Source organism: Nicotiana tomentosiformis, chromosome 2 (assembly GCF_000390325.3).
Source record: "Nicotiana tomentosiformis chromosome 2, ASM39032v3, whole genome shotgun sequence".
In the NCBI taxonomy this organism is placed as follows: Eukaryota; Viridiplantae; Streptophyta; class Magnoliopsida; order Solanales; family Solanaceae; genus Nicotiana; species Nicotiana tomentosiformis.
In genome coordinates, this window is record NC_090813.1 from 41,366,252 (window position 1) to 41,383,124 (window position 16,873).

Below are 16,873 nucleotides of genomic sequence, written 5' to 3' on the forward strand. Positions count from 1 at the left end.
AATACGGCTCTCCAAAATTGCGATGTAAACTGCGTGCCTCTATCTGAAATGATGGAAACTGGTACACCGTGAAGGCAAACAATCTCTCGGATGTAAATCTCAGCCAACTGCTCCGAAGAATAGGCAGTACCAACTAGAATGAAGTGCGCAAACTTGGTCAGTCGATCCACAATCACCCAAATAGCATCGAACTTCCTAAAAGTCCGTGGGTGTCCAACTACAAAATCCATGGTGATCCGCTCCCACTTCCACTCTGGAATCTCTAACCGCTAAAGCAATCCATCCGGTCTTTGATGCTCATACTTCACCTGCTGACAGTTAAGGCACTGAGCTACAAACTCAACATCCTTCTTCATTCTCCTCCACCAATAGTGCTGCCTCAAGTCCTAATACATCTTTACGACAACCGGATGAATGGAATATCGCGAACTGTGGGCCTCCTCAAGAATTAGCTCAGGTAACCCATCCACACTGGGCACACAAATCCGACCTTGCATTCTCAATACCCCATCATCCCCAATAGTCACATCTCTGGAATCACCGCACTGAACCGTGTCCTGAAGGAAAAGTAAATGGGGATCATCATACTGGCGCTCTCTGATGCGATCATATAAGGAAGATCGAGAAACCACACAAGCTAGAACCTGACTGGGCTCCAAAATATCCAATCTCACGAACTGGTTGGCCTAAGCCTGAACATCGACTGCAAGAGGTCTCTCCCCAACGGGAATGAATGCAAGACTACCCATACTCACTGCCTTTTTACTCAAGGCATCGGCAACCATATTGGCGTTCCCTGGATGATACATAATAGTGATGTCATAGTCCTTTAGCATCTCCAACCATCTCCGCTGCCTCAGATTGAGATCCTTTTGTTTGAACAAGTGCCGGAAACTCTGATAATCCGTAAACACTTTACAAGACACACCGTAGAGGTAATGCCTCCAAATCTTCAATGCATGAACGATGGCAGCTAACTCCAAATCATGAACAGGGTAGTGTTTCCCATGAGGCTTCAACTGGCACGAAGCATAAGCAATCAGTCTACCCTCCTGCATCAACACACACCCAATGCCGATCCACAAACATCAAAATATGCTGTATAAGAGCCTGAAGCTTACGGCAAAACTCGAACTGGAGCTGTGGTCAAGGCAGACTTGAGCTTCTGAAAGCTCTCCTCACACTCATCCGACCACCTGAAAGGAGCACCCTTTTGGGTTAGTTTGGTCAGGGGCGATGCAATACATGAGAAAACCTCCACAAAATGACGATAATAACCGGCCAAGACAAGAAAGTTCCTCACTGGACATCACGTGTCCCGAGAATGCCACTGAACTTGACATAAAGCTTGACACTTGGAGAACTTGACATAAAGCTTCTCCTCCCTCAGCCACTGCAACATAATCCGCAGATGCTGGGCATGCTCTTCATGGCTACGAGAGTACACCAGGATATCATCAATGAATACGATAACAAACAAGTCAAGATAAGGCTGAAACACAATGTTCATCAGATGCATGAATGCTGCTGGATCGTTGGTCAGCCCAAAAGACATCACAAGAAACTCATAATGACTGTAACGGGTCCTGAATGTTGTCTTTACAATATCTGAATACCGAATCTTCAACTGGTGAAACCCAGACCTCAAATCAATCTTGGAGAACACCATTGCTCCCTGAAGTTGGTCAAACAGATCATCAATATGCGGCAAAGGATACTTTTTCTTGATTGTAACTTTGTTCAACTGCCTATAATCAATGCACATTCTCATAGTACCGTCCTTCATCTTCACAAACAACACCAGTGCACCCCAAGGTGACACACTAGGCCTAATAAACCCTTATCAACGAGTTGCTGAAGCTGCTCCTTCAATTTCTTCAACTCAGTTGGTTCCATGCGATATGGTGGAATAGAAATGGGCTGAGTGCCCGGCACCGAGTCAATACCGAAGTCAATATTCCTGTTGGACGGCATGCCCGGCAAGTCTGCAAGAAACACATCCGAAAATTCATGCACCGCCGGAAAGAATCAATAGTAGGAGCATCAGTACTAACATCCCTCACAAAGGACAAATAAGATAAACAACCCTTCCCAACCATCTGCCGGGCCTTCAAGTATGAAATCACTCTACTAGGAACATAGCCTAGAGAACCTCTCCACTAAACCCTAGGTAACCCTGGCATTGCCAACGTCACAGTCTTAGTATGACAATCTAGAATAGCATGGCATGGAGACAATCAATCAATACCCAAGATCATATCAAAATCAACCATGCTAAGCAACAAGAGATCAACTCTAGTATCCAAACTCCTAATGGTCACTACACACGACCGATATACACGGTCCACAATGATAGTATCGCCCACTGACGTAGAGACATGAACAGGTGAAACTAAAGACTCACAGGGCATATCCAAAAGATGAGCCAAGTACGATGATACATATGAATAAGTGGAACCAGGGTCAAATTGTATAGAGGCCTCTCTGTGGAAAACTGAGACAATACATGTGATCACTGCGTCTGAAGCGACAGTATCAGGTCTGGCAGGAATAGCATAGAATCGGGCGTGCCCGTCACCTGATCGGCCTTCCCCTCTAGGGAGACCCCTGACTGACTGAGCTCCACCCCTAGCTGGTTGAGTGGGTGGTGAAGTAATGGGAGATGAAGTCGTAGGCAGACTTCTCTGCTGAGCTGGACCTCCCGTAAGGTGGGGATAATACCTCTTGATGTGACCTATATCTCCACACTTGAAACAACCCCTCCCTACGAATGGCGGTGGGGACTGGAGAGAACCTTGAGCACCAGAATACCCGCTAGAAGAACCCGATGCTGATGAGCCTTGAACCGAAGGTGCATGGGATGAACTCTAAGCTGGTAGGGCATTGAGAGATGACTTGCCCTGATGATAACTATATGAACCATGGATGGATGATGCACTATGATGAACTGGATGACCCGTCTGAACATGTCTGTAAAGTGGACCCCTGCCGTGGTAAAACTGACCCCCTGAAGGAACATCGCTGAAATAACCTGGTCTACGAGGCCTTTTGGCCTCCCTCTCTCCACGCTCCTGGCTATAGACCATCTCTATCTGCCGAGCAATGTCGACTACCTTATCAAAGGTAGCACCAGATACCCTCTCCCTATTTATAAGCAACCATAATTGATATGTGAGGCCATCAAAGAACCTCTGAATCCTCTCCCTATCAGTGGGAACTAGCCAAACTATGTGATGAGCCAACTCAAAAAACCTCATCTTGTACTGCGTCACAGACATGCCATCCTGACAAAGCTGCTCAAATTGTCTGTGCAGCCCCTCTCTATGAGACTGTGGCACGAACTTCTCTAAGAAGAGAACGGCAAACTCTGGCCATGTAAGTGGTGCTGCACCGATTGGCCTGTGCCTCTCATAAGCCTCCCATCATCTGAAGGCAGCCCCAGAAAACTAAAAAGTAGTGATCGAGACCCCATTGGTCTCCAGAATACCCGCTGTCTGAAGCATCCGCTCACACCTAAGAAGAAAACCCTGAGCATCCTCTGACTCAACACCACTAAATCATGGAGGTCGAAGCATCCCCAAATCTCTCAAGCCTCCTCTACTCATCGTCTGCAATAACGGGGACTACCGAGGCCTGAGCAGCTGCAGCCAGCTGGGTTGGTAATTCGCATGACAGAGTACAAAAAAGTGATACTTTTCCTAAGGGTTCAACAACCTCTCGAAGATAAGTACAGACGTCTCCGTACCGCTTCGAAAGACTCTACAAAACCTGCTCAAGACTCATGAGACCTATGTAACCTAGGCTCTGATACCAACTTGTCACGACCCAAAAACCAACCGTCGTGATGACGCATATTGTGGAACTAGGCAAGCCGCTACTCAACTGTAAGGACCCGTAAAAATTTAAACCACAAACTCAGGGTTTCGTGGTTCGGACTTTTTGGATTGAACAGTACCCTACGGACTGAGAGGAAAATGTTTCACAGAAGAACATATTTCTGTGGCCCATTATGCGGCCGCATAATGGCCGCAGAGTGAAGCAGTAAGTTTGGCCAACTTGAGGTCAGTTTTGCGGTCGATTAAGCAATCGCATAATCGATATGCGGACCACATATCGATCGCATAATCCCTCTTGAGTTTTTGCGGAGGGAGTTCTGCGTTGCATTATGCGACCGCAGAACGAGTATGCGGACCGCATACTGGTCGCATACCTGGGGTGTAAGTTCAGGCCCCTGAGGGCCATTTCTGCGGTCACTTTGCGGACCGCATAACCATTATGCGGTCACATATGCGATCGCAGACCTGTGTCGGGGCACCATTTTTCTTAATTTAAAGCCCGACCCCTATTCCGTTAAAATACCCCTTAGGTCTATTTTGAGCTGATTGTTAGATATTTCTAGAGTGAGAGAGAGAGGGTTCAAGAGGGAGGGTCTAAGTTTTCATCAAATTGATCTTCAATCATCACTTGAAGCTTTGGAAATATTCAAGTAGAGTACCAAATTCTTCATCCAAGAAGGTAAGACTTCATCACCCCAGCTCTTAATTTCAAACATAGCTATAATGGGGTATTAATAAGATGGTCCATGGGTGTCAGGGTTGTTTATCTTGCATGCATGTGATAAAGAGTGTGGGGGAAATAAGAAGTGAACTAGAACCATGAACGTTTTCATAATTTTGGGTTCAATTTGTATATTGCTAAAATAGATTGAGGTTGCTAAGGGTTCCTAAAAATTGTAGAGTCTAAAGAAGCGCAATTGAGGTATGTTGGCTAAACTTTCTCTCTTGGAATTGAATTCCATAATGTTTCTGTAAGTTTCAAAGTGTGGGTTATGTATTAAAAGCTTATGGCTTTGAGTCGTGTTTCAATGAAAGATAGAATTGTCTAAAAGCTTTTGTACTAAATTCATGCCCATTAGTGGCTGCTTTAACTAATGCTTTGATTTATAAATATATCCAGTGTGATTCGAGTTCTATATGCTCATGTGTTGAAATTGTACATTGTCATTTCTGTGGGAGAGTATTGCAAGAGTAAATGGTGTATTGACTGTTTATGATTTTTCATGTGTGTTTCTATTGTTGGTTGGTATGCTTTATTCTTTGGGAAGAAACCAGTTGTGTTTGAAGTTTCCATTTCAAATGGATTTGAAGTATATGATTTTTAAAATATCCTATATGTTGATAATTGATGGTGATCTTTGAAATTGAAAGAGGTGAAAGTGTGGAATATGAAATACGGCCATCGTGCCAGGAATAAAGAATCTTGTGAATGGCCTAATGAGCCAAGGAAATATTGTCGTTGTGAAAGACTGGAAATAATAATGAGAATTCATACAATGTGAAAGATGTTGAGGTGAGTACATTTGTATTTATGATATTTCTGTTTGCAAATCAAATCAAAACTATTTTTGGGAGCATCATTAGCAATACCGAGGAAGGGTGGGTCATAAGGCCCACACCTGAAACTACACGAGCCGGTGTAGGGGTGGATTGTGATATTATTCCCCTTAATTGGGATGAAATTGGAACCTTTGTGGATTGGAAAAGTCAACTCGCATGGCATATGTGGGAAGGCGGCCTTGCTGATCGGGTGCAGATCAGATGCCATATTGCGCATATGGTGGTACTACTCTTGGTAACAACTTTCTTTCGCATCACATGTCAAACCACATTGTTCGTGGGGAGATGGCCTAGCCGATCGAGCGTGATCGGAATCCGTGCTAACAAAGATGGTGGTATATCGGTGCTAATGATCTCCCAACCAAAATTATATATGAAGTTTATATTTTGAAAATTATTATGTTTTAACTGGACGTTTGGATATTGTTGATCGTGACTTGCTGTTCCTATGTATTGCCTTTTCTTATATGGGCATTCTATTTTGAAAGAGGATTTTTAGCTATACATACTAGTGCTATTCGACAGTACTAACGTCCCTTTTGCCAGGGGAGCTACATCTATAATGGATGCAGGTGGTTCTTCAGTAGGCGGCATTGATCAGTGATAGCAGTACACTCTTTTCAGCTGATTTGGTGAACCCCACTTCATTTCGGGGTCATGTATCTTTTGTTTCTCATGTACAATATTTTGAGGTATAGCCGGGGGACTTATTGCCGGCATTTCCATATTACTCTTCTATTGTAATTAGAGGCTCCGTAGACAGGTTGTGGGTTATGGTTGATGTTGGGAATTGAACCGGAAATGTTGGTACTTGTAAATTATGTTTTTCATTAATTTTATAAACTCGTAATGTTTTGGAAATTATGAATGAAGATACTAATGGGAATGAAAAGGAAGTTGTTAACAAAATCTTTTCAGTGATTGATTAATGGAGTACATCTCCTCTTTATTCATGGATGAGTTTGGGTAGAAGTAAGTCTAATAGGCTTGCTCGGCCGGGTACTCTCGGTTGAGTGCCGGTCGCGCTCCCTGAGTTTGGGCCGTGACATCAACTATCTCAACACAGTAAAAGCTTTAAAAATATAGACGGAGGCAATTAATATTTAAGAAAACCCTTTTTGGAACCGAAATAAACCAGGGTGTCACCGAGTACATGAGCATCTATGTGAGAATACAGTCTACTACAATGTTTAAGGAGTAGAAACTGAAGTATAGATAAAGATAATGAAGGGGAATCAAGGCCTGCGAACGCCATGCAGCTACCTCGATAGTCTCCGAGATCCTGTCTCCTCTATCAGCAGCCGCCGTAACCAGAAGTACCTGGATCTGCACACGAGGTGCAGGGTGTAGCATGAGTACAACCAACTTAGTAAGTAACAAGCACAAACTGTGGGCTGAAAGTCATGACGAACTCAACCGACACAATTCGATACAGAAAATAACAGTGCAGAAATGTAGAACTCAACCGGCACAATTCAATAGATATTTTAAAATAGTAAAAATGGATCAATCTGAATGATATGAAAAATATAACTCATCTACCTCTACCATTCCAATGCACATGCTATATGTGATGCACCGTGCTGACAACCTCCTGTGCTCACACTCTCAAATGCTCAATCACTCGGTACTGTATATGACCCAAACGACCCAGGGAAGATCCATCCCAGAATATATACATCACTGACCATCAGTCACCCAGTACCAAGTATGGAAAATCCAGCCCTTGGAGAAGATCCATCTCCAAGTATAAAATGCTTCGAACAAGATCCATGTCCAGGGAAGATCCATCCCTCAATAATATGAACCGCGCTCATTGGGGGTGTGTACAGACTCTGGAGGGGCTCCTTCAGCCCAAGCGCTTTCATAAATGAGTATAACCACTGCGACGTGTAGCCCGATCCCATAAATGTCACTCATAATCAGGAACTCGGCCTCATTCAGTCATCAATCTCTCCAGTCTCTCTCTCACGGTCTCACAATGTCATGGTATCAGCCCAAAAACAATGATATGATGCATCAATAAATAACAACAGAGACTAAGATGAGATATGAAATGAATAAATATGACTGATTACGAAATATCAATGAAATTAGTAAGACAATAGCAAGAAAGGACCACTATGGGTCCCAACAATACCGGCATAAAGCCTAAACATGATATTTAGCATGTGTGACAGTTCAATTACTTTATCACATGATGAAAACATGGATATCAACAAGATAGAACCACTATCCAGTGCCATGGAGTCAACCAAGTCACAATTCTCACGGTGCACGCCTGCACGCCCGTCACATGGCATGTGCGTTACCTGAATACCAATCACTCCAAAATACCCTTGCCCTTCAAATCGGTCTCCAAACGTCCCGAATCTAACCACAAGAAGTACAATACAATCAATATAGGCTAAAGGAATCAATTCCACAAGAAAAATACGAAATTATAGCCAAAATTCCGAAATCGGCCCAAACCCGGCCCCCGGGTCCACGTCTCGAAATCTGACAAAAGTCACAAAATCCGAAATCCCATTCACTCATGAGTCTAACCATACCAAATTCATCAAAATCCAACACCAATTGGTCATTCAAATCCTCAAAACCAACTCTCCAAATCCCTAGCCTCAAACCATAAATTTACACCTAAAAAACACACCATCTAGGTGTAAAATTAGTGGGGAAACATAATTATTGAAGAAAAATGAACACAAGGAACTTACCTCAAGAATCCCCTTGAAACATCCTCTCAAAACCTCCAAAATTCGAGCTCAAAAATGTTGAAATGAGTAAAAATCGTGAAATCTCGCATTTAAGGACTCTGCCTAGACCTTCTGCACCTGCGGCAACTTGACCGCTTCTATGGTCTCGCAGGTGTAACCCTTGCCCGCTTCTGTGCCAACCGCATGTGCGGAAAAACCCACGCATCTACGCCTTTGCCCGCATCTGCGCGCCTGTGTGCGCTTATGTGCAAGTCACTTCTGCGCGCGAATGGCCGCATCTGCGGCCTCTGACCAAAGCATCCCTTGCCGCTTTGCAGTTTGTTTTCTCGCTTCTGTGAGCTCACATCTGTGGTCCCTAATCCGCAGATGCAATTACACCAGCAGTTGCAAACCTTCAGCAATTCTTCAACTTCGAACCTTGGTCCGTTAAACACTCGAAATCATCCTCAGGAATCTGACCCCGAAACCGCCCGAAATCAATCCGTATTACACACTGATTCAAGCCTAATGAACTTCGAAATTTCCAAAATCTACAAACGACACCGAAATCTATCAAATCACGTCCGATTGACCTTAAATTTTTCACACAAGTCATAAATGACCCCACGAACCCACTGTAACTTCTAGAATCGGAATCTGACCCCGATACCAAAAAGTCAACCCCCCGATCAAACTTCCCAAAAATTTGACTTCTGCCATTTCGTGCTTAATTCTGCTATGGACCTCCAAATGATTTTCCGAGTACGCTCCTATGTCCAAAATCACCATACGGAGCTACTGGAATCATCAGAATCCAAATCTGAGGTGGTTTGCACATAGATGAACACCCGGTCGACTTTTACAACTTAGGCTTTTCATGTAAGAGACTAAGTATCTCATTTTACTCAGAATTCTCTCCGGACCTGAACTAACTAACCCGATAAATCATATAACAGCTATAAAGCACAAATGGAGCAGTGAATAGGGGAATGGGGCTACAACTCTCAAAACGACTGGCTAGGTTGTTACAAGGTGAAATATCACAAAGACAACAAGTATTACCCCTTAAAGATAGTTAGGAATATAGCCAGAATTAAGCTAGAAAACATGACAGGACTGTAAGGCCCTGTAAAAGTTTTCCTAAAAACCGGGGTTCCGTAATGACGGGTCAGGCGTAGAGGTTCGGACTTTTTGGATTGAACAGTGGGCTAGGGAGTTGAAGAAAATGTTGGGCAGAAGTAGGCATTTCTGCGGCCCGTTCTGCGATAGCAGAACCACTCTGCGGACCGCAGAATGGCCGCAGAGTAGAGCAGTCTTTTGGACCATTTTTAATGTTATTTTTGCGGCCCATTATGCGACCGCATAACCGTTTCGTGGTTCACACTCTTGTCACATATCCAGCTTTGAATTATTTCGGAGGGAGGTTCTGCGGTGCTTTATGCAACTACAGAACATTTCTGCGGTGCATTATGCGACCGCAGAATAGGTCTGCGGGCCGCATAGTGACCGCAGACCTGGTCAGTTCCTTTCCAATTTTGGCACACAAAATATGCGGCCGATATGCGGACCGCATAACCATTCTGCAGTCGTATATGCGACCGCATAACCTGTTCCAGGGCTTCATTTTTGGGGTTTTTAAACCCGACCCTATTCCGTCAAACCACATCCCATAGACCATTATGAGCTTATTTCTGATATCTTTAGAGTGAGAGAGAGAGTCCTAGAGGGAGAAAGTGATCTTCATCAAAACATTTCTCTTCAATTCTTGCTTAAACCTTTGAAGATTATTAAGAGAAGCACCCTAGGTCTTCATCCTAAGAGGTAAGATTCTATCACCAAGCTCTTAATTTTGAAATATAACTAGAATAGGCAATTAGTAAGGTAGTTCATGGGGATGGGAGTGCTTACTTTGCATGCATGTATTCCTAAGGTACGTGGGGTGGTTGTGAGTTAAATATAGAAAAGAATGGGGTGTGGGATGGTAAAGGCTTTCATAAAAGGGCCATGGAACCTTAATAAACACATAGTGTTTGATAAAATGCTCAAGTGAGCTAGAATCATGACCGTTTTCCTAATTTTTGGTTCAATTTTTGCTATATTACTAAAATAGATTGAAGTGCCTAATATTCCGGAACATCTTCGAGTTTTAAGATGCTCAATTGAGGTATGTTGGCTAAACCCCCTCTTCTTAGAATTGAATCCCATGGTATTCATGAAATTAATGCAAGTCCCAAAATGAATGTCCTAGAAATTGTAGTCCCGAACGTGCTTGTTTTGAAAATATATGTGTAATATGTATTCCCATGCTTCCATCATGTTATCTCATCGTCTGAGGAAATGTTCAGACTTAGCATATGTGCTAAAAAATGCCTAGCCTTCAAGTCAAATTCGACTAAAGACTGTTATGCCAAATTATATTAAAAGCCTCTATGTGCCTTGGATTCTAAATTGCTCACATGTGAAATCAAAAGTCTTGAATGAAAAACCGTGTTGTTGTTGATGATAATAATAATGTTGGAATGTGGAAAAGAACTTGAATCATGAAATACGGCCAAGCGCCAAGAATAACTTTATTATTGGGGTCACTCGTGCCATTGTATTGAAAAGATGGGAAAGAAATATGAAGTGAGATGACTGATTGAAAAGGGGTGATGTCTCAAATGAGATGGGTTAGCCGATCAGGCCGAGATCGGACTCCATGTAAGAACACGGTAGTATTGTGGATGAAATTATGATTATGGTTGATGTCTCAAATGAGATAGCCTAGCCGATCTAGCCGAGATCGGACTCCGTGTAAGAACACGTTGGTATTGTGGATTGTGGCATATTGGCACTAAAAACCATCCAACCCAATAATGCGAGAATTGACTTAAAAATCTATGTGATCCTTAACTTGATGTTTTAGTGTTATATAAAGCTCATATTGCATTCTTGACTGTTTCCCCCTGTATTATTGTTCATTCTATTGAGATAGTGTTTTAGTTTTACATACTAGTACTATTCGACAGTACTAACATCCCTTTTGCTGGGGGCGTTGGATCTTTAAATGGATGCAAGTGGTTCCATAGCAGACAGTGTCGATCACTGATAGTGTTGGATCCTCATCTCAGCGGACTAGGTGAGCCCGTTTCATTCTGGGGTCATGTATTGTACCTATTGTTTATATTATGGTCACTTTTTGAGGTATAGTCGGGGCCTTGTTGCCGGCACCATCTTTACTCTCTTTTGTATCTTTAGAGGCTCCGTAGACACTATGTGAGTTGTATATGGGTGTTAGAAAGGTCAACGGATCATGTTGTGTTTTGGGCTCTTGTTCCACTCAGTCATAAGGATGTATGTATTTTGAAACATAACAATGATGTAACAAAATGATACGACTTAGTAATGTATATATGTATGAACTTTCTACTGATTAACTAATGAGAGAATGCCTTCTCTGGATCATAGGTGAGTCAGGTAGATAGTGTCTAATAGGATTGCTTCACTGGGTCCACTCGGTTGAGCGCCGATTTCCCTCCCCGAGGTTGGGGCGTGACAAACTTGGTATCAGAGCCTAAGGTTTTAGAGTGTCATAGGATGTCTCGGAGTCGTGTCTGGTAGAGTCCTTCTTATTGGTGTCTTGTCGACCACATCTATAAGTTTGAGGCTACTTGGACATTTAGGAACAATACCCTTCTTTGATATTCTGGATCGTGCGATGAAACTAAGTGTGCAACTGTTCCTCCTCTAACTCATGCATTCCTTTAACTTTCAGTATATGGCACCTAATAAGAGAGCAAGAACTGGCCAAGGGGCCAATGCTGCTTCAGGAGTGGCAGTTGACCATCTATTTAAAGATGCAGGTGAATACCCGAGGGGTGAGGATAATCCCCTGACTACTTCACTGCCTGATTCTACTACACCTGGCCATGCCACACCAGTCCCTATGCCTATTCAGGGTGCGACGGTTCCTCCACCTGATATTCCGGTTCTACCTCCATCCCCACCTTCCGATTCTGGTATTTTTGATGGGGATCTTAGGCGAGCTATTCAGATGCTGACTCTGATAGTGGCTTCTCAGGCCCAAAGGTCGAATTTTGCACCCACATCTTCTAGCTCATAAGGGGATTCTACTAGTTCTAGGGTGAACATGTTTCTGCAGTTGGATCATCCGATGTTCACGGGTGCTAATCCCGAGGAGGACCCATAGGACTTCATTGATGAGATGCATAAGACTCTCCGGGTTATGCGCTCTACTGAGATGGAGGGAGTGGAGTTGGATGCCTACAACCTGAAAGGGGTGGCATATTCTTGGTTTGATCTGTGGGAGGACTCTCGGGAGGAGGGGAGCCCTCCAACGAGGTGGAGTGAGTTTGCTGATGCATTTAAAGACCATTTCTTTCCTACCGAGGCTAAGGCAGCCTGTACTGCTGTCATGCCCCAACCTCGGGGAGCGCGACCGGTGCTCAGCCGAGTGAACCCGGATGAGCAAGCCTATTAAACCTTTCCTACCCGACTCATTCATAATCCAAATTGGGATCGCATTACCATTTGTAAAATAGGGGAGAGATCAATTATAAAAATATATAAACGCTGCTAATTCATTTTTCCTTATATACATTATGCCATAGTTGAGTTTCCAAAATACAAGTCGATCCAACGACCACCCCAACATACATACATGACCCACATAAACGTCTACGGAGCCTCTAAGAGTACAAAAGAGCAACATGACAATGCCGGCAACAAGGCCCCGGCTATACCTCAAAATATAAAAACTTATACAAAAGAAGGACTACATGACCCCTGGGAGAAATGGGGCTCACCAAGACTGCTGTGAGGAGAGAAAGAGAGCACCACTATCTGCGATCGGCACTATTTGCGATGGAACCACCTACATCCATTCAAAGATGTAGCGCCCCCGGCAAAAGGGACGTTAGTACTATCGAATAGTACTAGTATGTAAGGCAAACACCAATCTTAGTAGAATGAACAGTGAAACAAAGAGAATGCAGTCATAATAATCAATAAGTACTTCATAGAAATACAAAGAAACACCTCACATAGTTTCCAATTCAATCTTTCCATCTTTTTAGATTAATAATCTTTAGTGCCAAAACCACAACTCACAATGCCACCGTGTTTTTACACGGAGTCCAGTCTCGGCCCGACTGGCTAAGCCATCTCAAGTGAGACATATCCATATCCACAATGTAAATAAATAATTACAACACAAATGCCACCAGGTGTACAACATGGCGTCCGATCTCGGCCCAATCGGCTAAGCCATCTCACTTGAGACATAACCTCTTTCAATTATTAACTCAATTCACATTTCTTTCCCATCTTTCGTTACATGGCCCAAACAACCTCATTTATTAAGTAGTTCTTGGCACTTGGGAACATTTTACAATTCAAGTCTTTTCCCTTTTTATCCGTTTAAATAACATCATCATTCATGTCGATAAGTACCATCACATAAGGCATTGCACACATAAGGGAAAGAGCTTGGAAAAACATAATTACATTCTCAAATAGCATGATAACATGGTAAACATCTAAAACAATTAGGGAACATGAATCTTTCAATCCAACACACTAAGGCAAACAATTTTAGTATGATCAAGTTGGAGCTTACACCAATTATTCGGACACTAGGCGTTCGATTCTAAGAAAAAGAGAGTTAGCCATACATACCTCAATTGTACTTCTTTAGACTCTACAATTATCATGAACCCTTAGCAACCTCAATCTATTTTAGCAATATACAAATTGAACCCAAAATTAGGAAAACGTTCATGGTTCTAGCTCACTTTTACCCTACACTCTTTATCACACATGCATGCAAGATAAACCACCCTCATACCCATGAAGTATCATCCTAGTACCCCATTATAGCTATGTTTGAAATTAAGAGCTGGGGTGATGAAGCCTTACCTTTTAGGATGAAGAATTTGATGAAAAATTAGGCCCTCCCTCTAGAACCCTCTCTCTCACTCTAGAAATATCAAAAATGAACTTCAAAATAGACTAAAGGGGTGTTTCAACGTAATGGGGGTCGTGTTTTAAATTAAGAAAAGGGGTGCCCCGACACAGGTTTGCGGTCGCATATGCGACCGCACAATGGTTATGCAGTCCGCAAAGTCACCACAAAAATGGCCCTCAGGGGCCTAAACTTTCGACCCAGTTATGCGACCAGTATGCGGTCTGCATACTTGTTCTGCGGTCGCATAATGCGCCGCAGAACTCCTTCCGCAAAAAACCAAGAGGGATTATGCGACCCATATGCGATCCGTATAGTGATTATGCGGTCGCATAATCGACCGCAAAGCTGACTTCAAATTGGCCAACTTTTTGCTTCACTCTGCAGCCGTTATGCGATTTGCAGAGTGATTATGCGGCCACAGAAACGTGTTCTTCTGCGAAACATTTTCCTCTATGTCCGTAGGGTACTGTTCAAAACCTCGAGATTTTGATTAAAATTTGTACGGGGCCTTACAGCTGCAGAGTTTTGAGAATCTTAAGAAAGGGAGTAAGAGTGTGTGGGAGTATAACATGGAGTTCGCACGCTTGTTAAAATATGCTATTCACATGATGTCTACTATAGAGGCCAGAGTGCGTCGGTTTGTGCAGGGCCTTAGCCCTTTGGTTATTAATGAGGCTGCCACAACTGCCTTAAATTCTGATATGAACTATGGGAAAATTGTAGCATTTTCTCAAGCTACAGAGGACCATAAGTTGAAGAACAGAAGGGAGCGAAAGGGTACCAGCAAGGCCCGGTCCGCGGGCAACTTTGGGGAGTCATTTGGTGGGGGTAAGATCATCTTTAAGGGGAGGGTCATCAGGGCCATCCCAGTCTTTTGCTCAGTCTTCAGCTAGTGCCCCACCAGCGCAGCACAATCACCAGTAGGGGAGTCACTTTAGGCCCAATCAGGGCAGCATGGGCCCCCACCATCAGGGCTGATTAAGAGGGAGATTTCAGCAGCAGCGGAGGCCCCCATGCCCCAAGTGTGGGAGGATGCATATGGGGATCTGCTTCCAGGACCTGCCGATACGTTACGGGTGAGGAATGAGGGGTCATATTCATAGGGAGTGTCGTTCATCCCGCCAGGGTGCAGGCAGGGGCACAACACAACCATCCAATTCTGCAGCTGCTACATCTTCAGCACCCCCTCCAGCTCGAGGCACTCTGGCACCAACAGGGTATGGTGAAGCTAGGGGTGGTGCATAGAGTTTAGGAGGACCCAGCCGTTTCTATCCTATGAGTGGTCGCCAGAGTGCAGAGGCTTCTCCAGATGTTGTCACAAGTATATTGACTGTCCAAACTCATGATGTATATGCTCTTATTGATCCCGGTTCCACCTTGTACTATGCTACCCCTTATGTTGATATGGAATTTGGGATAGAACCGTAACAACTTCATGAGCCGTTCTCTATATCTACTCCGGTTGGCGAGTCTATTATGGTCGCACGGGTTTATAGGGGTTGTATTGTCACGGTACGTGGTAGGGACACTGTGGCCGATCTCATTGAATTGGGGATGGTAGATTTTGATGTAATTATGGGGATGGATTAGATTTATTCATGTTTTCCTAAGCTTGACTACCGAACTAGAACCGTGAGGTTTGAATTTCCAAATGATCCAGTTGTTGAGTGTAAGGGGGGGTAATGTGGTGCCGAAGGGTAGGTTTATTTCTTACCTTAAGCCCATGAAGATGATTAACAAGGGGTGTATCTATTACTTGGTCCGGGTTACGGACACCAATGCTGAGGCACCTACACTCGAGTATGTGCCAGTTGTGAATGAATTTCCAAAGGTCTTTCCTGATGAACTCCCTGGGATTCTGCCAGATAGGGAGATTGATTTTGGGATTGATGTGATGCCAGGCATGCAGCCTATATCTATTCTGCCCTACAGGAAGGCACCACCAGAATTGAATGAACTAAAGGAGCAATTGAAGGATTTGTTAGAAAAGGGTTTCATCCGACCGAGTGTGTCACCATGGGGCGTATCGGTCCTCTTTGTGAGGAAGAAAAATGGATCACTGAGGATGTGTATTGACTACCGGCAGCTCAACAAAGTCACAATAAATAATAAGTACCCGTTACCAAGAATAGATGATTTGTTTGATCAGTTACAGGGTGCTAGATACTTCTCCAAAATTAATTTACGATCCGGGTATCACCAATTGAAGATCATGGAGCAGGATATTCCGAAAACAGCTTTCAGAACCCGGTGTGGGCAATTTGAATTTTTGGTAATGTTTTTTGGGCTAACAAATGCCCTGGCAGCTTTCATGGATCTTATGAATCGGGTTTTCAAGCCTTTCCTCGACTCCTTTGTGATAGTGTTCATCGATGATATTCTTGTGTATTCTTGAGGTCAGGAGGACCATGCCGATCATCTCAGGGCAGTGTTGCATACTCTTCATCAGCACCAATCGAATCTGTCACATTCTTGGGTCTTGTTATCTCTAGAGAAGGAATTAAGGTTGATCCTCAAAAGATTTAAGCAGTAAAGAATTGGCCTAGACCTACAACGCCAACCAAGATTCGCAGCTTCGTGGGCTTAGCAGGGTATTACAGGAAGTTTGTGGAGGAGTTCTCTACTCTTGCCTCCCTGTTGACTAAATTGACTCAGAAAGGGGTTAAGTTCCAATAGTTTGATTGACTACGACGCCGGTGTTGACCCTGCCAGAAGGTACAAAAGGGTTTCTGGTATATTGCGATGCTTCAAGTATCAGGCTTGGGTGTGTATTAATGCAACACAGCAAGGTTATAGCTTATGCTTCTAGGCAACTC

The 16,873-nt window shown here is 43.6% G+C and overlaps 1 protein-coding gene across 1 annotated transcript; it reads right to left on the reverse strand.

Annotated features, from left to right (window-relative positions):
- Positions 1-2,237: 2,237 nt before the first annotated feature.
- LOC138904663 (uncharacterized) lies at positions 2,238-3,257 on the reverse strand. The gene is made up of 2 exons (XM_070193168.1): positions 2,921-3,257; positions 2,238-2,839 (listed from the first exon to the last, which is right to left on the reverse strand). The coding sequence occupies exons 1-2, from the start codon at positions 3,255-3,257 to the stop codon at positions 2,238-2,240; spliced, it is 939 nt and encodes a 312-aa protein (XP_070049269.1).
- Between the last annotated feature and the right edge of the window lie 13,616 nt (positions 3,258-16,873).

Bases quoted from the DNA above. Each gene is read 5' to 3' on its own strand.
- LOC138904663 (XM_070193168.1), bottom strand. From the start codon at position 3,257: ATGAGGTTTTTTGAGTTGGCTCATCACATAGTTTGGCTAGTTCCCACT. The intron at 2,840-2,920 runs GTTCATATAGTT...CTTCGGTTCAAG, and splicing joins TAGTGCATCATCCATCCATG to GCTCATCAGCATCGGGTTCT.